At 41.9% G+C, this 22,833-nt stretch overlaps 1 protein-coding gene across 1 annotated transcript; it reads right to left on the reverse strand.

Moving 5' to 3' along the window:
• Positions 1–2,460: 2,460 nt before the first annotated feature.
• PPP1CC (protein phosphatase 1 catalytic subunit gamma) lies at positions 2,461–21,666 on the reverse strand. The gene is made up of 8 exons (XM_058531412.1): positions 21,462–21,666; positions 11,616–11,747; positions 10,415–10,645; positions 6,498–6,602; positions 5,203–5,426; positions 4,860–4,994; positions 3,782–3,842; positions 2,461–2,877 (listed from the first exon to the last, which is right to left on the reverse strand). The coding sequence occupies exons 1-8, from the start codon at positions 21,514–21,516 to the stop codon at positions 2,807–2,809; spliced, it is 1,014 nt and encodes a 337-aa protein (XP_058387395.1). The 5' UTR covers positions 21,517–21,666; the 3' UTR covers positions 2,461–2,806.
• Positions 21,667–22,833: the final 1,167 nt, after the last annotated feature.

The following is a 22,833-nucleotide window of genomic DNA, read 5'->3' on the forward strand; positions in this document are numbered from 1 at the left end:
TTTCTCAAGAGGTGGGAGAATGAGCATGTACAACTTCACACCTCTTTTAACCTCCTTTTTCCCAGAGCTCTCTTTAATGTCTTCTGTGTGCCCCCATGAGCAAACATTCCTTCTTTGCCCTCCTGCAGATCACCAGCTCTATCCCCTTTCTACTACTAAATTCACGATACATGGGGGAGACCCTTGCCTCAGCGCATGTTTCAGGTCACATGCTTAGTCTGCAGACTGCCAAAATAACCTGACGTTCTTCACGCAGCACCCCGTGATGGCCCTTTTGCCCTTCTGGGGTATCATCAGGCCTGCGTTGCCTCAGTTTACCAGCTGATCTTCTATGTTCACTTCCCAGCAAAGTGAGTTTCCTTTCAACCTCCCATCATGGTCCCACACTGCGAAAACAGCTGATTTCCTTTCCATCAGTCTAAATTCAGTGCCTTCTTCATGGCTCAACACGCAATCATTTGTTCTTAGTGCCTCACGCCCCATATTCCATTTGTGTGTGTTACTTGAAAAGCCTTTAGTCTGAAGAAGCTTCAAGAACAAGGATGCCATGTTAGCATCCCTGTTGTTCACTGCAGCTACACGTGGGCAGGCCTAGTCAAGCAGGTACAAATTAAGAGACTTCAATGGCTGGGTGTAAACTATATAGACTATTTAGCTACATAAAGATGGTTATCACCTTTCTTTCTCAATAGTTTTGTATTGGTGCTATTCTCTTGAGAGTAGGAATACTCTTTAAAAAAAATCACTTAAAAGAAAACTAGAATACAAAATATTACACTAATAATTGCAAAAACTTCAGGTTTCCTAGTATTTCTTTTGTATATGCTGAAGACATCTACAGGTGTTCCATATGCGGTCAGTGCTCAGAACCGCTGAGCTGTCCATGGCTTAGTATCAGGACATAACAGGGCTACAAACGGCAGGCGATACTTAGAACTCAGCCAAGTGAGCTAAGCAAACCGGATTAATTATAAGGCAACAACTAGTGAACATTTACTGAATACTATTATGAGGCAAGCATTCCTCGGAGCATATCACATTATTTCACTCAAGATGCACAATGAGAGGCAGGTACTGTCCTTGTTTTACAGCAGAGACACGGTGGCTCAGCATTTAAGTCACTCACTCAGAACACACAGCTGGGAGAAGAGCCAGGACTCGGTCCGAGTGTGCCCACAGCTTATAAAGGCAGATGTGACTTCTCCGCACATGGAGACAAACGATGTATTAGGCAAGGCCTCAAGTTCTGTTGTCACATATGAGTTTCCAATTATTTGAGTCTGTCCTAAGATCTCATGTCCTAAAACCAAAGATTGATTCTGTTCTCTACTTACCCAATGATATGCCTATGTTCTTTCTGAAAGAATTTTAAGCTGATACCACACTTCACACACTATAACCCAAGAACAGTGGCCCAACTTTACAAGATTTTGAAAACCTACAAGTGACACTACTGATGATGTCCAGGGCACAGATTAAAGCCATATGAAATGTGCCTTTGACACAATTATTGCTCATCTTTTTCTTCCTGTAGTCAAAGAGGCCTCAGACAATATGAAAGTAAAATAATAAAGTTTGGATTTGTCACAGAATGTGGAATAGGACAGCGCAAGAGGTCCCGAGGTGCAACCCCCCTCCCTGATAGAGGAGTACCTCGAGGGCAAGAGATGCCACCAAGGCCTCAGGGCTAAGCGTGTTAGTGCAGAGGGGAGGCCAGACCCGGAGTTCCCAGGCTTGTCCCTCCACAGGCTGCTGTCGGTCTAATGGCTTCTCACTGGGAGGCCTCTCCCAACCCTCCACAGGAAACCAGTTTTTGACAGAACAGTGCTTTTTTTTTTTAAAGATTTTATTTATTTATTTATTTCTCCCCCCAAAGCCCCAGTAGACAGTTGTATGTCATAGCTGCACATCCTTCTAGTTGCTGTATGTGGGATGTGGCCTCAGCATGGCCGGAGAAGCGGTGCGTCGGTGCGCGCCCGGGATCCGAACCTGGGCCACCAGCAGCGGAGCGCGCGCACCCAACCGCTAAGCCACGGGGCCGGCCCACAAGGTGCTTTTCAAATGACATGCTCTTCACCCACTTTTAATGTGCTTTGAGAAATTAATATGCTTTTGACACACTCGTGACAAATGTAGTAAGACACAGCACTGTGTTCCACATGAATTAGGGAAGGGAGAAGAGAGCAAAGAACTGTGAAGGGAGACACTGGTGGTTGAGTCAGAAGAATAAAGAAAGTCACGCTTGAATTTTACCTGAGTTCAACTGAACCCAGACAAAAGAAAACTATGGATACTGATGATGTCACAGCCCACCAGGTCCCACACCTCCCCACACAGCAGGGGAGGACAGTCCAGCCTCATCACTCTGCCTCAGAAACTTAGTTCTATCCAGGTGAGAACTCAAGGAATACCAGCATCCACATTATAATTCATCTTTGGAAAACAGATTATTTGAAGGAAGACAAATCCAAATTGCAATTGTGTGGTTTCCAGAGCAATTTATTCATTAAAATCTATTCAATATGCCATCAACAGTTCTCCTGTGTGTATTGTGCTGATAAACAGACACTGAGAGGATTTAACAAGTTCGTCATTTAATAAGTCTGAATTCATTTTCACCACATGGTATTGTACACGGTCATCTGTTGAAAACAGATTTCTTTTTAACAGATCTTAGTTTAAAAAAGTCATAGATACTGTGAGTTCTGTATAAACTGGTGGATAGTAAGTTAGTTCCTTTGTTTTGACTTATAAGCCTCAACTTCACCGCAGAATAAAGAATGTAGGCCAAAGAAAGCATAATCGGTCACTCGTATAGAACAGTATTGTTTCTATAATTTGAAGCTTTCTGAATGGTCGCGTTCAGGCCTGATGTAACTGTAAAAAGATTACTTAATGAATAGACTATATGGAAATTGTACAAAATGTTATTAACTTTAATCATTAATAGCTTAAACAGCACTATGTTACTAATCACTATTCAAAATCAAAAACTTGTTTTTGAATCCCCAGAAAAGTGGCCTGCATACCCATACCACCTTCTACTTAGGGGTGTGTCAACACATATTTCAACAGAAACTTTGGCTTTAGGAAAAGAGTCACAAACATTTAAAATAATGGCTTTAATCGTCATTTTTAGTATACAGTAGGGGAAAGTGTGCTTTAATTAAATATACATCATCCCAGTGATGCTGGCAAAGTTGGAAGTTACTCCTAATGTTGAGAGCTATAAAAACTAGTTTGTACAGGACAAGACAATGAGAGAAAAAAAGCAATCCCTTTGAAACAAAATTTAAAAATAAAAAAAATATGTTCACAGTGGTCTGTATCAACAGTATGCATTTTATGACAATAACATGTACAGATTGAGCACCCTAGGGCTCTCTTTACATCCTAAAGAAAATGAGCATTTACATTATTCACGGGTTGAACTGAATTAAAAAAAGATCAATTGTACACTTACCCCTTAGACAGGATAAACTGTCCTAGGGTGTACAGCTTAAACACCATCATTACAGGTTGTTTGCAAAAGGAACAGAGAATTAAAAAACAAAACAAAACATTTTTTCTTGGGAGTGGAGAGTCTTTCACTTGCTGTTATAACCAGCAAATGCCATTCATTAAGTCAAAAATGGAAGGAGGGCCCCACAAACACACTATTTGAGCAGGCTGACCAATACACATTACAGTTTAAAAATGAAGGTTATACACTATATGTTACAAGTCCCAACTAGGCAGTGTCAAAACGACATCTATTTCTTTGCTTGCTTTGTGATCATACCCCTTGGAGGTGTTACGGGTCTGGTGGCATTCGGCTTCTTTTTCTCTGCAGGCTTTAAAATCTGCAAAGATTCAAAAGATAGTGCACTTTAGGAAACATATCCAACCCTTAACTAACCTTAAGATTTCTTAAACCTCACTCAAATATTTTGTTCAGAGGTTTTTGACAGTTTAAAACTGCGCCAACAACTCTGAAAGCCCCACTAGCATATTAACACAAACCAAGCTGACACATCAAGGTTTTGGTAATAAATGCTATGATGAATGGCTGGAAGAATTATTTTGCCCCTGGATAAAATGACAGTTTTTCAGAAGTCACACCTTATAGTGTCTTTAGACTATTCGTTCTGACACAACAGGGTAAGTTCTTTAGAGCAGTGTTTCTCAAACCCCCAGGGGATCCTTTCACAATCTCTGGGAGCTGCAAGTTCTCCCTGATAATTGGTTTAAAAAAAAAAAAAAGTTTTAATTCATTTATCTGAAGACTGCCAGGTGACCTCAGTGGCTTTACGTTTATGACTGGGCTAGCATGAAGTTGTACAAGTTTAATCACAATAAGTGAATGAAAAAAGACTGAGGCAGACTTGATGTGTAAATGACGCTTTTGTGCCAAGTGAAGGCCAAATGACGTCACGGTGAATCAACAGAGGTTCTGTAGAAATTAGACTAGAGACAAGCAGCGGGAGAGCTGAGTAATCACGCAGCACATCTGGCACACAGCAGGTAGCACTATTCTCACGTGCAAGCGGTGACTTAATTTTAGCTGAACCTTTCAGTGACATTGTAGTTTTAGATTCACAGTAGAGAGGCCATAAGCATAAGGAGCTAATGTATTGTTTTTATCTATTTAAATAATGCAAAAACAGTTAAATTAACCACTGGGGAAAGGTTCTATGATAACCTTTTTCCTTTAAAAGGGGTCCACTCATTACTGAACTAAGACAAATACTTGTTATGGGAAAAGAAAAATTCAGCCTACTCAACATAAATCGACAGTAGGCAGAAAGTAGTAATTAATTTTTTTTAACCAGTAAAATTCAGACATAATAAAAGGAAACAATGTTGAAAACATCCCCTACCTGAAAAGAACACATTAGTGTTTCGTCCACACTCATCATGGCACCTGCATTGTCAAACTCGCCACAATAATTGGGTGCAGAAAACAGAGTGACCAACTGCCTCTTTGCAAAAAATTCATATCCATCTTCAACCACCTTGGAGAGAAAATGTTTTCAGTATAAGCAGGTGCAAATTTTAGATGAGTAAAACCACTCTTCAGTTTCCCGTTGAGCCTGATATCCTGTAGGTCACTTCCAGAGACATTTTGTATAAATAAGCAATACCTACCCACCAAAATCAACAAGGAGAATCTGTGCTCACACACATGCTCTTAAGTGTACATGTAAAATTCAAAATCAATACCTGATGGGCTCTACATATAAGATCCAAATCATGCTTATGGAGAAATTTTGCAACCACTTCTGCACCAAATGTGAAGGACACTCCTCTGTCATTTTCACCCCAGCCTAAGACATCTTTATCGGGGTCAGACCACAAAAGATCACAAAGAAGACCTTGATCTGGTACATCAGTTGGTCGCATAATTCGCCGAATCTGCTCCATAGATTGAAGATCTGGTGATAAACCTATTAAACGAGGAAAAAAAAAAGGAGAAAACAGAACTTTAAAACGGATGTTAGCACCTTAACAGTTCCATTTGTCTATAGAGACTCAATGACTCTAACACGAAGGCTTAAATTATATCTATGGCTATGTTTTCTTATTTAGCTTCGGTTAAAAAAAAAAAAACAAAAAAACCAAAACTCAACTGAATAAGCCCTGGAATTTATTGCGTGCACTAATTTGCAGGGCACAGTATATGGAACAGTTACCCCAACATACAGAGCCCTATCAAAATTAAAATCCAGTGACTTAAAACCTACTCCTCTGAGTGCCTCCTCAGTTGATGAGAATAATGAACAATATACATTTTACGTTTTATTACCGACCATTTGTAATGACTGGGCATAGAGGACGCAGACACTCAGGTGTGACGTAGCTTCGTAGGAAACTTGTGCTATCCAAGGACAGGCCAATCCATCAGGCCAGCTCAGGTGTAGCTGACTCTCACCTAAGTTTAAAATCACATGCCCAGCTCTACCAACACCAGCTGGAGTACAGGAGGGCTGGGATAACAGCTTTACGAAAACACAGTGTGCTGGCTCTTTCATGACTGTCTAATTTTTGACCACAGATAAAAAGAAATCATCTTTGCAATTACTATTTTAATTACATCATACAAAGCACAACCACTGAGCAAAGCAAAATAACTTAAAATCCAAGTCAGAACAACTTCTGAAAGGAGAGGATCAAAAATGGACCAGGAGAAACAAGGGCAAGTCTATTCACGTTTTCAGTATTCTGGAGGATCTATGGTACAGTATATTAATTGCTGTTCATTTTATATTTAAAAATACTTCCTGCTCTATTTTCAAATCAAACTATTACAGAGGCTAATTCCCCGTAGCAAATCAATTGCTTATGTCACACTTCTATCCAAATGATTCTGGATTTGCCAGAGTGGATCCATGATGTAACACACTAGTAAAGGAGAGCTACCTGACAGAGGAAGTCATCTCAATGATAACCCATAAATGTCAGAGTGTACCCTTTAGAAGAGATCAAAATCTATTTGGAACTAAAATAGGCCCCCATACCTCCATGACAGCAGAATATTTTCTCATCCACGATGGCTGCTATCGGTAAACAGTTAAAGCAGTCTGTGAAAGTTTTCCATAGTTTAATGTTATATCTTCTTTTACCTGTGAAAATTTTAGGATGGTTAAAGAGACTGGTGTTCTGTAGGTTCATTCTCTCAGGACAATTTCCCCCAAAGCAAGGTTCTGATTACCTTTTAGGTAAACAAGAACTATGCTTTATTAAAAAATCCCCTGGAGGGGGTTTAGGAGAATTACATATATATAATACTTGGAGATGTCTAATCTATAAGCAGCAATTTACATATTTCACACGAAATATTTAAAAATTCCACAGAAGTCTGAAATCAGAATTCCAGATATAATGATTAAGGATTACCATAAAACCCCAACAATTACTTGGTAGCACCAACTCTGAAATCTAGTCTGTTTTGTCCAATCTCAACCCACAGGTAGTTCCTGCTTCTGAAGGCAATTATGAACAACTTACATAGGTGCCATTACCATCTTCCTTCTGAGGAAGGCTCTAAGAGTTAACACCCATCCCATCTCCCACCACCCTCAATAACCTACTGGTACCAAATGATTCCCAGCTCCTAAATACTCTAGCAGGAGGCACGACAACTAGGGAAATACAGACTGCTAACTGCAGGCACTCCGGGATATCTGTTCCTAACAGTGCACAAACGCTCAGAACGCTCCCCACAGGAATGATGCTGGAGAGTGGTTATGCTCCCCTGACCAGCCCATGTGTTCCACACAGTCTGGAGTCAGAGTGTGATGCGGACAGAAGCATGTCTCTAAGGCACTGTTTCCATAGGAAAATTATGTTCTGAGTTAAAAACTTACAAACTTGAGAAGCACTAATCTGAACTGGTTGAGGATGGCCCAACTCTTGGGATGCCTTTGTCTCCTGTACCCTCCATATTAGAAAGACCAAAGGTCAAAGCAATCTTTATTCCTAAACCAAAGGTTTGTGCTTAGCCTCTTCTCCTTTCTTACCCTGGGGACATACAAAGGTCTAAAGCTCTACCTCTTCCTTGAGAGCCAGAGACTGAAGCAAGCAGCCTCCTGAACTACACCTTCCACTTGACAACTCAAGTCGGGTAGGGCGTTTAGCACAGGGCTTGAAATGTACTGTAAATTCAACACACATCTGACTTCTCCCTTTGCAGAGGAGAACTTTGTCTTTTCTCCTAATAGTTTATGTTTCTCCATGACTGGGTATAACTTTCACGACAGTTCACTCAGTTTTGTATTTCTTTGAAGGCCACTCATTCCCTCTGTCCCCTATCTTCCTTCACTGGAAGGTTCTGGAAGCTTAACAAAATTCCTTTCCATAAAAGGCTGAAGGGGAACTTGTGTACAATCACCATCTCCAATTTCCAATAATGACAATAATAATATAAGAACAGGCCTGGGATGGGCTCTTAACCCCCATTTATAAAAGTGATTTGGTTTTCTCTCCATTTTTCTACTGAAGCCTGTCTCTGAATGACCATCCAATGGCTCCACTGGATTTTCCCTTTGCCCATATGCTGCATTTGCCAGTGCCAACAAATCTGCTTCCTTCTTGAAGTCTGCTTCGCTCCTTGATTCTTTGATCACACAACACACTCCAGCTTCTCCTGCAGATTCCTCTGCTATCTTTGTTGGCTCCTCCTCAAAAATTAGGATTCTTCCTCCTGTTGTCTCTGAGCATTTTAACTAAGTCCTGGGCCCCTGCTTTCTCTTCTCTTCACATTTCCTCCCTAAGGCCACTTCAGACCACCTGGGAACATTAGGCTCCAGAAAGGTTTAGCTTGGATAATTGCCAAGGTCTCTTCAAGCTGCCAAATCCTGGGATTCTGAGCCAGAACCCCTACTGCAGTTTCCTATTACTACAGATCAGACAGCTCTGGTATCAGAAAAGGGTAACACACATTCACATCTTATCCAACAACAGATATCTCGGCATTTCCAGGACTGCAGTCATAAAGATGGGAAAAAAGAAAGAAAGAAAGAAAAGAAATGATAGTGTACAGGGTGCTTATACTTGGGGAAATGCGTCTATCACTTAAAGCAGTGGTTTTTAAATTGTTTCATGGAAATCTACATTTGAATAAAATTTTTCATTATAATAAAATTATCAATTTTTTTTAAAAAAAGTCTGCAAACCATCAACTGGAAGCTACCTATGTCAAGGACACTTTTATGCCCACAAGTAGACTGGGTGGCAAATCATACCTGCCTGATAGGAGAGGGGGAACCTTGAGTACAAGGTCAATAAACAAGTCTTGATGACCAAACAAGAGTCAAAACTGATACCAACCAATGCTGACCTTCTAAATCATTTTTAAAGGCCTCTGCATTAAAGGGAAACTGAAAATGATGTAGCTAACATCCTCATGCCAGGACATACGTCACAACAAAGAGATCACCTGGATTTGAACTTCATCAACGAAAACATCAAAGCATCTGCTGGGCTAAGAGCGTGTAAAAGGAACCCTTTCTTACCCTGTTCTAAAAAGCAGCACGGGTAACAAACATCCAAAACGCAATGTTATAAAAGCCCCTGCCTCTCATTTCACTACCTAACCAGCAGTAACTGCCTTACCAGTACTTCTCGGATAAGACTCACTGTCAATAGCAAATATCTTCTTTGCCACAGATTCAATTGTCCCAGTCAGTTCAGAAACCAGATGACCTCTCTCCTCGGTGCTCCCTGCCACCTCACCTCATCAGCTGGGTCTCAAGGCCATCAACCAAGCAAACATCCAGTTGTGGGAGAGGGTGGGATGAGAGCAGGAGGGCTAAGTCTATGAATGTAACCTCTCCAGCAGTGCACTTCTAACAAATGAGCTTGCTGAACACGTCTATGAGAAAATGAGATGGAAAAACACCCAACCCTGAGAGACTATAGGTTATGATGACATATAGTCTAGAGGACGCCACAGTGACAATGCTTTGCTGGTCTTGTTACGACTGTAATGGCAAGTGCTAGTAACTCAAGTTCCTTAACCACCCCTCTCCTCTCAGCATCAGCCATCTCCTAGCAGAAATGATGAGCACAAAAGAAACGTGGAGGTAAGGATTCAAAACTTTTTGTTTTACATTTTATAGTTATGTAAACAGCAATAACAAAAATCTCTACCAAAATTGATTATTTTCAAAGCCTTAAGAATCTTGTTTTTGTTAATTATCACCTCAAAGTGGACCCTCAACTAAATAATACAAAATGGGTCATAAAATGTGTAAAATAGTATACAAATAAAAAAAATTTTTTAACAAATTTGCGTCCTCTTTTCAACACATTTTAGGATAGTAACTGCTTTTTCCTGGGTGCAGATGTGCCAGAACGAAAAAACTCCATTACAAATTTCAAAAAGTAATTATTTGTATATTGCAAGATTCCATTTATATGAAATATCTAGAAAAGGCAAATCTACAGAGACAAGAGAGCAGATTAGTGCTTGCCTGGGCCTGTGGTAATGGTGGCACAACGCTTTAAATTTACTAAAAATCAGTGAATTGTACACTTAAAATAGATGAATTTTATGGACTGAAATTACATGTCAATAAAGTTGTTAAAAACAAACTACCTATTTGGACAGGTTCTCAGATTGTACTAAGAGTTAACTTATCGGTGAATATTCACAAGAGTTATCTTACAGAAACCACCACAGCTATCAGTACTGCCTAATCTACTCACCATGTCATAAAAGCATCCAGGGCATGATTATACTGCAGTGGCAGTGTAATTTTTCTACCCCAAGAAAGAAAACACTAAAATAAACAGTTAATGAAACAGAAAACACGGGATTATAACACGACATCTAAACTCTCACAAAACCTAATAAGAGAAGTACATGATAGTTCAGTTTATGACCAAGTATCTCAATTTAAGTAACTCTTCCTTAGACATAGAAAGTACTTACATTCATCATAAAATCCATAAATTCTATTGATGCTGGCACATTCGTGGTTTCCTCTGAGAAGAAAAAAGTTCTCGGGATATTTGATTTTGTAAGCCAATAAGAGGCAGATAGTCTCCAGCGACTGCTTCCCCCTGTCCACATAGTCCCCAAGAAACAGGTAGTTGCTTTCTGGCGGGAAACCACCATACTCAAAGAGTCGAAGCAAATCATAGTATTGCCCATGGATATCACCTAGAAGCAAGAATTCTGTTACACAGCGTCTTCACACTTTTAGTTCAATTCACTAACGAAGCTTTGGAAAGACATTCTTTAAACATTCATTGCACAATGGCACTGACCTCTAATAATGCGAGTTAAATCTAACAGCTAGCACTAATTTTCAATCTTGTATCATATTTAGTTCAATTGAGCTTAATAAAACTTTTAAGTGTATGTGTTTGTCCAGAATCTCACATAAAATTCAACTAATTAAGAATTTCTTTTGTGGAAAGGATTATTAATGCCTGGGCAGGTCTTCTTGCCAAGTAACATGGTTTTCCTTTCAGGTCGCTGATCAGCATCAGACCCGACAGCTCAGTCTCCAGGGACTGTGTCAGCAGAGCTGCACTTCTAGTGAGCCCAGCCCTGTGTGAAGAAAGGTACACACACCACACCCACCAGTGCATTCTGCTTTCAGTCTCTCCCTGCTAGATAAGGCCAAAGGGCATTTTACTTTAAAACACGCACACAAGCTGTATCAATGTAGTCAAATGTGCTAGAAGAATACAGCATGACAGTACTCAGGTAGATACAGTCTAGTTTTTATATAGACTATCTGCATCTATCATGGAGAAACAGTAGAACTATAAAACAGCATCAAGGAAGGTCTATTTTTAGGCTAACCAGTGTTGCTTTAAGCTTAAACATAATTCCTATATATTCACATAGTTCAGACCTTTTCTTAGCTTTCCATTCGATTTCATTTCTTCTGAAATGTTTGTATTCCTTTAGTGAAATAATTTTTAGAAAATATGAAGCACATCTAAGTAAACTAAGTCTACCAGAGGAATTTATTCCAAAGCTACAATTATTTAACTTAAAGTAGTTCCAGGTTATTCATAAATAGGAAATGATTCTGCTGGCTAATACAAGGTCATCTATATAACCTTTCCTCAGTTAATCAATCACGTAACCAAAGATCTGTCAGTGTGCCAGAACTTACCACATATTTTGAGTGGCGCTTCAAGCTCTAGTAGGATAGGCTGACTGAGAAAGATCTCTCGAGACTTTAAGCACAGCCCTCTGATTTCATTCTCCTGTAGCTGGACATTCTTACCAGGCTTGGACCCTCTCACTGCAGGGGAGAAAAACCTCAATTAGTCAAATGAAGTCAAAATACAACTTAACATAAAAATTAAAAATATGTGAAAAGATACAAGTTTTAGATAAAGAGGAGGCAAAAACATAATTTAACTAGTTTTCTGGCTGGCTTTATTCTCAGGACACTTAGAAAGAACATGTTTTTAATGCCTAATTGGAATCTTACAATCTTAGACAGGATTTCAGAGATTATTTAGTTGCATGTTCTATACCGAGTTAAGACTTCTTCACAGTATCCCGAACAAAGAGGTCATCCTCTCTGTGTCTGAATATTAACTGTTAGAAAGTTCTTCCTTTTCCTGCTTGCTGAAACCAGACTCCCCGCAGCACAGCTGGAGGCCTCAGTTCTGCATCCAGGCCACACAACTGGCCTTGTTCACCTGCAGCAGGCCAGCTCTTTCTGCCTCCCATCTTCTCCTCTTTTCTCCATCCTTAGAAATGAATGAATATTTGTATGGCAAGAGGTTTTAGAGATTGTCACGTTACTGAGTTGGTTCTAAGAATCCTTGTTTCAAAATGTGAGATGAGAAACGCTCCCCCCACAAGTGTTTTTCAGAGGACCACGGGTATCTCCCTCAAGGCTCCCAGATTTATCTCTGACAAAATGTAAGTGTTGTTTTCATTTCATTAGAACACACTGTAGGCTCGTTGTACATATTTTGCTGGGCAATTTCTGATGCTGCATTTTTAATACAATCATACCTGTACAGGGAAAAGGATGTCAGCATGTGCTGTAAGAAAGATTGCCTACCGATAAAAAGCGAGAAACGAAAAGGGAGCAAGAAATCCTGGCAGAGAATCAGGCGTCCTAAACCCACAAGTACCTGCATCAGAGCACCAAGTTCCGCCCGCCGTCAGAGCGGAGCACACAACAGCCCCGGCCCTGGACCAGTTCACTCAGCAGCAAGTAGGGAGAAGGAAATGAAAGTCTCTGTTTAGATTCCAGTTGTAACAGATTAGCGAGTCATTAAACATAGATTAAATAGCACTGAATTGCTAAATTTACCTTAATTTTACAGTTATGAAGTGGCCTGCTTGCTGGCAGTCTGGTTAAATATGGGGACTGATAATCCTCAACTTGCAATCAAAGTCTTAATACTTGTTTTGTACAAAAGATTTATGAAAGTAGGTATTCTCTGAATTAAAACTGAAGCAAAAACACAGGACCGACTAAAAACAGAATGTAAGGGTACACCTTTCCACCATTAAACCCAATATAAAGTGATTTAGTTTTGGCAAAACAACAAAATCCATCAGATTAAATCAATGTTGCTAATTTAAATGTTATCAGTTTTGGAGGCTTTGTATTCAAATTATAAAATCATTTGGCCAAATAGCCGCATAAAAGCAATAAGTCTAATTGGTTTGTATCTCGCTTTGTTCTGTAAATATTTAAATAACATTACAGAATAATAAAAATGACAAATATAAAAACCTGATGTCTGTTGAGATTTTTTTCCCACTAAAAAGGGCTGTTTCCAAGTTTGAGAAATATTGTTCTAGGCAAAGCCATCCTTCAGACTAAATATCCACTGAAACCCTGAGTTCTCTGAAGAAATAAGTTTTGAGCAGAAATGGAACACTGTGTAGAAGGGTATTATTTTTTTCAATGAAAGATAATAAACAAGAAAGGAGGACCAGGGGAAAGGGTCAACTCCTGAAGCACGCAGCGAAGAGACAAGGTTAAGAGAGCGCTGGACGAGGAGCCAGGAGTCCCAGTGAACCAGGACAGAACCAGTCTGTACTGGTCCTACAGCCTTGGGCAATCCCTACTTTGGACCCCAAAATATGTAACTGAACTAAATGATTGCCAGTCTCCTTCTGATCAAAATATTATGAAAAGAGAAGCATTTAAAAGGAAAGCAAAGTAATGATCATCTTTCAGGGAAGATATGAAATGGATGCATATATAATACAACAGCAGCTGAGCAACATGGAAATCACCTGGAAAAATGATTTTTCCAGAAGAACCACAGTGATTTTTTTCTCTCTAGATACACACATAGTAGAGAACTCACGAAACACTCCTGGTGGAAAGATGGTGGGATCCCTGCTTCACTGGCCAGAAAATCCCAACCATTAGTGATTTTACCACAAGTCAGCCAGAGCTTGGGCAGACTGCCCAGCAGGAAACTATTTTTGGCTAAGAGGGAACCTCCTAGAAGCTTCTGGTTTCAACTTGAATCTTTTTCAGCAAAGCCCCACACTTATGAATGAACAGCTCCCTCTGAGTCTTTCAGGCGCGTATGCAATAACTGACTTACACCTGTATGGAATGAAGGCTATACTTTTTATATGAATGCTATCAAATTAAATCAACGCCATCAGATTGAATCAATGTTGCTAATCTAAATCTTACTGGGTTTGAGGCTTCCCACTACCAACTTTAGACACAGATGATGGTAGTTTTAGTTCTCTTATTCTATTTGTCTGTTGTCCTCTTGGTAGTGTACAGAGATCAGTAAAAAGCACTACTACTAACAATTTAAAAATTATTCTTAACGTGGAGTGAGTTTTTCCAGAACAAATCAAGATTTATTTTATATTTGAAGAACAGTGCTCATTCAAAACAACAACATGGTCCCAAAGCTTCTTAAATTCCCTACGATTAGCTCAAGGAATAAAATTATAAAAATAGAAACTCCTCGCAAACACCTTCTACCAACTGGCAAACACCTGCTCATCCTTCAATCCTGCGCAGACATCACCTCACCTGGAAAGCCCCTCCTACCCGTCTCCTCTGCCCCCACGAGCCCGTTTTCCGCTCTCTGAAATGTCTCACAACACCCGGTCGCCACTCAGCACGCTCCGTACTTTGTATTATAACTGCAGGTTCCGAGCCTACCTATTCACCTGGAACCCCTGGGAGCATGTAAACCCCAGGGCCACACCACGTGCTCTGCAGTGGACATGCCTGTGGCCAGTACATGGCAGGTGCTCAAAATCCGTTGCATGACTGAAGTCTGGATAAATCTCTAAGTACTGCTGACTTGTGGCATTAGAATAAAACGTGCATTCCAGACCATATACCTTTGATCATCAAAAAACTGTTTCTCTGCTTTAAAATTGCAAAGCAATAGTGTCATCTTCCTATCAGACTTTACTAGAGTATTTTTCTAGCTGTAAAAATTTAGGATTACTCTTAAATTTCAAGTTGAAGATAATTTGTCTAACAGAAGGCAAAGATTTCAAAATGGGTTTTGGCAGTCCTAGTGAACACTGTAGATATTTCTTAAAAATGGCCATATCAGGGGCCAGCCTGGTGGCATAGCGGTTAAGTTCGAGTGCTCCGTGTCAGCTGCCGGGGGTTCGCAGGTTCGAATCCTGGGCTCGGACCTACGCACCATTCATCAAGTCATGCTGTGGCAGCATCCCACATACAAAAATAGAGGAGGATGGGCACAGCTGTTAGCTCAGGGCCAATCTTCCTCAGCAAAAAGAGGAAGATTGGCAGTGGATGGTAGCTCAGAGCTAATCTTCCTCACCAAAAAAACAAAAAAAAAACAAAACCAGCCCATATCAGCCAAGAGCATAAAAATCTACTTCACTATTTTCCACGTCCACCAAATGGAATTACTTACTAGCTGTAGCTAACATTTACGGAGCACGTCCCATGTGCTGGGCACTGCACTAAGGCGCTTTACGTTGCTGTGTAATCCCCCCAGCAATCCTGGGAGGCCAGGCACTGGCACCTCTCTAGAGAGGGTCGGCGATTTGGTCCAAGGCTGTAAGAGCTCATAAGGAGGACACCAGGCCCCGACTGCCTCTAGGTCCGGCGGTGCTTCCACCACACCACCCTCTCAGTTAAGAATTTGTTCTTCACTAAACCTCCAAACCAAAGGAGTTTTTATAGGACAAACTATGGAAACCCCAATATACAGTCATTGCTCCCCAAGAAAAATGTGAGATGGGATATCAAATCAGAATGTATCCTCACAAATGGGAGGCATTAAATAAGAACTAAATGATGCAATCTGGAGAGACTATTAATACTTATTGTCCACGCTTCAAACAGTCAACAAAACAGTTGCCGGGCACCGACTCTATGCCAGACCTTGTGCAGGACACTGGGGACACCCTGGCAACAGGCGAGACGAGAACCTTGTCCTTTTTCTTGAGAAGCTTACATTCTAGTGGAGGACACAGAAAATAAGACCAACTAGGTAACTGCAGATTGTTACCAATGCGATAATTAGAAGGACTCTCTCTCCATAAAGATTCTAAAACTAAAAGTTCACCTTAAGGATAGCATCTTCAATACCATTAAAAAGACAAAGGCTTGAATATCTCTATTTTATCATCAAACAGCATAGTTTCTGCTCAATAAACATCAGTGACTACTTTGAGGTTTAAAGCCCTAACTGTGCTCAGTGCTCGATGGGAGAAACCTACACAAAAAGGAGACTCTAGGTGGGAAATTCAAGGGTTGTCACCTCATGATACCTTCCTAAGTAGTAGTTCAAACAGCACCTATCAAATTATTTCAACAATTGCCAGTAAAATCCAAAATATTCCAACGAATAAGAATTCCATTCTCTAGATGGAATGTTTCTCATAATCCAGGTGTTAGGCACTGCATGGAAATAAAGGCAGTAGGCACTGTGAACATACGTAGGTTAGTGATCAATACATTAAAGTACTCACTTTAGACCTTAAACAAGTGACTTTTGAGCAAAAGCTTTTTATCTTTTTCTCTTTTCTTTATCTGGCTAGAAAGGTAGATTTAGAAAAATGCATTATGTCTGTTACCAGCAAAGGCTGTTCCGTACAAACTTATCTGATTTATCTGGTAAATCACTAACAGGAGCATGTGATAAAAATTTCCCTGCAATTTGATTGAAAACAAACTGATAAAAACTTGAAATAGTAAAAGAATGTTATTGGTAATTATTTGCAATGCCAGCTTTTTCTTACAAGCAACACTAACTTTTCTGACAGTCTGGCAACAAGCAAAGCAGAGATGAAAACTATGGAAGGAAATTTAAGACGACTTTGGGATTATTCATGAAGAATAAAAAAGTATTTTTCTTGTCCTTTAATTATAAAAGGCCCTTAACCATTCAAAGCAGGTCATATTAAAGGAACAGCATACACACAAAAAAGCCCTGGCTGAATTATAAAGTTTTAAAACCTAAGATTGGCACAACCAGTATAAAAATAAGTCAACAGGGATTTTGCTGTTTTAAGATAATCCTATTAAAGTAGGTAGTAATCTTAATAATATGCCACGTCATATTCATTTCAGTGACAGAATCAATAACCTCACAATATTTGACAGATTTAGCAAAATAAGATCTCAAACCAAAACAAACAAAAACCAGTGAATATTCAGAACATCAAAACTTTCCCACGAACAACTGAGTTCTTTTCTACAAAAAACATAAGCCACAAAAATGTTGTCCAGAATCATGTGGTTTCATTGCAAAGTCACCAGTGGGACGACTTCCACTTTCCGACTGCCTTAATTGTTTCCACACCCCTCCCCCACGCTCACTGTCCTGTCTGCTGGAGTTCTACTTTGGGCATTTAAAGGCAATACCAATTTTCTCAAGGCAGATAGTCAGCATATACCTGCAAAACACTGTCTACCGCCCTCAATAAAGAATCTTGAGTTTTCTACACCTAGAGTGAAGCCAATTTATTGAGAAATGTTTAACTTTCCACAGTCTAACCACCCATTTTGATAAAATACCACTGCTCAGACTCAACATCTGCCCCTACATTTTATGAGTTGTTTTCATTTTCGTAAGCCTTAAAGTCAGTGACACCCACTCCCCTCTTTACAAGGGATGCCAGTAAACCCTAGAGGAGTGGAGAAATTGGAGACTTCAGGGAAGTCATCAAGACCCCTAGGTAAATCACCTGTTCTTATGTGCTTTGGATACAGAGGTCTGATCCTAAAACATAAAAATTTGTCCCAGAATTCTGTGAACTCCAAAGAGATGGAATCTTGCCTTACTCCTCTTGAATAAGACTTGCCAAGTTCCTCATTCACAGAGCAATTCACATCAGAGTACTATCTCCTTCACATCTCAATCTTTAAGGTCTACCAACAGTAGACTGTAAATGAAGTGAAATGGCTAAGTCCACATACTATCAATCAGCTCCCTGCTTCAAGTTCTGCAACCCTAACAAGACAAGCGGACTGACCAGCACTGGCACATGATTTTGCAGAACAGGTTGCAGGTCATTACAGGGCCGCAGTCTCAAAGACAGAAAACAGTTTCACCACTCTACCGTGGACAGACTACTAATGCATGGCCCGGCACTGCCTCCATTTCCCAACGCGGAGGAGGAAAGCTTGGCCTCGGCGCCTTTGGCGAACGTTCTCTCAAGCACAACAGAAGGACACAAACCATCCTGTTCTAAGGATTTCACTGCTGCCCCCTGCTCCTGACGGGCCAGGGGGACTGCCGGCACAAGGAGACCAAGCCTTTCCCTGCTGTGGTTTAGGACTGGTGCAAGCTGCAGATCTGTCTCCAAAAGAGCTTTTCTGTCTCACATCACAGGAAAGGATGCGGCACACAGTTGACGCGGGAGGGGAGGGAAGAGCAGGGGGCTCACACCACAGACTTCTTGTTAAATTAAGGAATTAGTAACACACAACTTTAATATCAGTCTTTATGAACAAAATGCCCTATGGTAACTGATCCCAAGAAAAGCCTCTAATTGTTAAAATTATCAGGCGTATAAAGAAAAAACAATTGCAGAGGTCTCACTAGGAAAGATTACTTTTGTTTTCCTTGGTCAGCATTTTAAGAACTTTTTTCTTTGCCATTATGTTTGTCCCTTATTATCTTCAGGACCAGAGACTGCTGTCATTTTAACATTAGAAAATAAACTTGTTTCACGTTACACCAAAAAGCTTCAGCTTTTAAAAAGCACATGGGTTACCCGAACAATTTTAGACTTTCAGAACATTTCAACACTCACTATCTTCAGATGAACTCTTACAGATCAGAGGATTAAATCAGTAAACACGTTCGAGGGCCGGCAAGTCAAGGATTATGCAGAGCCTGGCATGGTCTTGCAGTCTGACAATGGTCACCTTCAGAGCAAAGAGGCATCTTGCAAATCAGGACGTGAAGTAAGTTACAACCGCCTGCTTTGCAAGAAAAGTGCCGGCCATCGGTGCTCTCCGAACAAGGTCACTTACAAAGTAAAACTGCCCCAAATCTCACTCTTCTCCAACAGTGTAGGAATATCAGACCAAATCAACAGCTGGCTTACTTTCTCTCTAAATCGCCCAAGTTTTACTGTGTAGTTACTGAAATAACTGAACATTAATTATATGAAGGAGTAACAACCTTAGGGTTTTCTCCTCAGCAAGGCAGAGCTTGGTTAAAAGCTCCCAAGGTGGGTTGCGGAGGGGTTGCCTCGCCTTTAGTTGAGGAAAAACTAAAAGTTTAGAGCAGAAAAGAATCGCAAAGCTGTAGTGACTAAAATCTAAACCTTTCTTAAATAAGCCTTTGAGTTGCTTTTTAGTACTCTTACTGAGCTGCTTCTCAACTAGCTTGTACGGTCGGTCCTCCACTTGAAGACGAGGCAATTTTGAACACGTAAAAAAGTCTAACAAGGTCACAAAACTCACATTCTCTCCATTTTCAGATATACTTAAATCTTAATAAAAATTTTTAGGGAAAAAGGTTTTTGGGGCATTACAAAAATCATGAATTTATGATCAACATCTTCTAACTTGGATATATACACATCCTCAATGGATCATCTTCAACCATTTCTCTGCCAATTTAACACTGATGAGAAAAAAAGGAGTTTAAGTATATTGTGTACCTAGCCTTTCCCAAGGCATGAAAATGCACAGCTTTATTATATTAATTTCAATGAAAAATGAAATATAAAAAAACCTGCTTTTCAAGTGCAACATAACACGTATAGAGAGAAACTATTAAGAAACAATGACAGATCTCATTTTTTATATGATCCAAGTTTATCAAGGGAAATTCCTTAGCACAATTGAAAAAAATAAGATCAAAATTAACCAAATTTGTTACACGAATACAGTTATGGGCAACTCAAAACTTAACAAGACTTTAATCTTAAAACTGTAATGTTTCTAATCCATGCAGAATCCAATTTTTCCTGTTTCTCAGTGAAATAAAGCCTACCCTAATCTAGCAATACATATCCCTGCACAGAGACACAGAAGCTAATTAAAAAGTTTAAAATAAAAATATTTAATAAAAAGTTCTTTTCTTATTGCAAATAGTTTTAATCAGTTTCAGACCCACTTCTGCCTCATCTAAATCAAAGAATTGTATTAACTAGTGTGAAAAGTGTGGTTCTTATAATAAATGCCAGCTCCTGAACGAATGACAAGGTTTTCACCCACAAATGGCAGCAACATTTCAAGAGCATTTCAGGGGTACATTCAGTGGGTTCTTCTTTTCTTTCAAGAAAATATAAAAGGAAAAAAACCTGTACAGATAAAGAAAAGATATTTTCAGGAGTTTCATTTTAATAACTTATTTCAAAAGATCTGCAAATTCTAAGGACACAGCTGTCCAACTGTGAACGCTCTCGACTCCGTCTCACAGCATTTCTGTTCCGACAATATTTAGGACAGTAGAAAGGCAAAAGGCAGTGAATATTCAGTCAAATCTACATTATTCAGTGCCCAAACCAAGAAAGGGATCTGAATTCTTCCCGAGTTCCGAATAAGACGTTCGCATCAGCAGAGCGGCTCGGGAACCGGGGGCAGTTAGGTTCAGCGCCCCTCTCCATAATCCGAACTTCATCCGTCCCCCGCATCACTACGAGGCACCGCACGAGTCTTAAATCAGCCAGAACGAAAGCTCTAACTTGACCTCTGCCTAACCACTGGAGATCTCCTTCCTTCACACACAGGGTGAGATGAAGGAGTTCTAGCTGCTGGCTGCCTGGATCTGAACCCTGACTGTCACTAACTGTGTGACCTTGGACAAGTGACTTCACCTGCGTCTTAGTTTCCTCTGAAAAACAGGAAAAAATAACCTCGCAAGGTTGCAGACAGAACTAAGTGAAATCTGTGTAAAGTGCTCAAAAAATGCCTGACATACGGCGCTTTAGAAGCGCTATTATTATCTTCTTAACGATGCGATGAACGCAAAGCGCTAACACAGAGCCTGGCACGTTGCAAAGACGAGAACGAAACTGTCATCTTCGCCGGTTTCACGTTCAGAAAAGAGCGCGGAGATCTCAAGACAGGGGCAACTCGGAAAGAGTATCTGGAAGGGCAGGGGCAGGTGGGTTCCAACATCCCCTTGAGACAGGAGCGTTCGTCACCAAGTACCAAAGTGGGCCCCCCGACCCCAGCCCCACAAAAAATAAAACCGAGCGAGATGGGGACGAAGCTCCCCCCCCCCCCCCGACCGCTCTCGCAGAGGACGAGGACCACAAAGTGCGGGACGCTCCGTCCGGGGGCTGGACCGGCCCGGGCCGCGGGGCGCAGGGGGTACGGCCCGGAAGCGAGCGAGTGGGCAGCGGAGTTGCCCAATTCCCGGCCAGCAGGGAGGCTGCACCCGGGCAATGAATGAGCGGGGTCCGAGGGTCCCCGGCCGGCCGAGCGCGACCCGCCGCCTCCCTCCGGCCGCAGCCCAACTCGCCGTGCTCAGCCTCCTCGGCGCCGCAAGCCCCACCGGCCCCCAACTCCCCTCCCCGCGAGCCCCGGGCCGCCCGCCGCCGCCGTCACCTTCCAGCAGCCGTTGGATGATGCTGTCGATGTTGAGCTTATCTATATCCGCCATCGCCTTCCCGCCGCAGACCCTCCCGCAGCGGCGCCGCCGCCGGCTCGCGCCCGGGACTCACACCTCCCTTCCCACGCCACGAGCACAGAGGCGGTGGTGGCGGCGGTGGCAGCAGCCGCGGCGGGTCCCCCCCCAACCGCCCCGCTCCCTGCTTCCTCCTTCTCTCCCCACTGGAACCACGAGAAGAACAAGATGGCCGCCGACTCCTGAGCCAGCCTCGGGCGGCGCACGGATGCGCGCGGGGGAGTGCAGCGGCCCGGCCGGGACTTCTTTATGGGCCATAGGGCGCGCGGGAGGGGGCGGGGCCAGGGCGCGGGGAGGGGGAGGAGACGGTTGAGCGTAACCGCGACCGCGCGCGGGATCCTTCCGCCAAACGGGCCGAGCAAATAGGCCCCCTGGCGGGAGCGTGAGTAGCAAAGTTGCACGCGGGAGTTGGGGACCGGGGAGAAAACGCCGCTGTGCGTTCCGAGGGTGGCGGCCTTCGCCGGACGCTGCTCGTTGGGGCCAGATGTTTGCAGACCTGGCCGTCTGGAAGCGCACTGAGGGAATTCGGGGGTCCTGGAGTTCACCCTTTAAGATACATCTGGGGTGAAGATGGAGTGGGAGAATAGAGGGCAGTGGGTTGATTTATTTTGAATTCAGATTTGCCGGGACTTGCGGGAAGGGAAAAGTTTATTTGGTTACTACTAAAAAAAAAAAGACCTGTCCCAGATAAATCAAAATGTGAACATTTATTCTGAGTGGTGGGAATATGGGTATCTGTATGTATTCTTTTGTGCGCTTCTGCAACTTTTACATTTGGAGAAACATTTTTTTAAATTCACCCTCAAAAAATAATTTCATCATCCTTATCTTGGGGTTATCTCTCTTGAACTCGGGAGGTTATATAATCGTCGGAACAGTTACCCTGATTCTAGCCAGAACAAAGGTGAACGAGCGTGTGCAGCAGAGAAAGGCAGAATTTGCAGATTGCGCGCGCCGCAGCTCGAGGCCGCGAGAGCGGAGCGAGTTTGCAGGAGCAGACAGCGCGGGCGGGTCCTGGCTTCTGCAGACACGCGGGGAAACCCTGGCCCTCCAAGTGCATCCCTCTCCGGGAGGTCCCCCAGTGTGCCACCTCCGGGGCTGCGCGTCGCCTTCAGCTGGGTTTGGAAGTGCAGCCTGCACTCAGCAAACACATCTGCTCTCTTCCTGACCTTTTCATTTATGTGGTTTTTTTCCTGCAGCGCTTTACAGTTTGCAAAGCCCTTTCCCTTCCCAGAGAAATTAGTTTTGTTTCTCAAGGTGCACAGGATGCACGAATTCCTATCCCTGAATGCC

The sequence above is a fragment of the Diceros bicornis genome, chromosome 35, assembly GCF_020826845.1.
Source record: "Diceros bicornis minor isolate mBicDic1 chromosome 35, mDicBic1.mat.cur, whole genome shotgun sequence".
Lineage (NCBI taxonomy): Eukaryota > Metazoa > Chordata > Mammalia > Perissodactyla > Rhinocerotidae > Diceros > Diceros bicornis.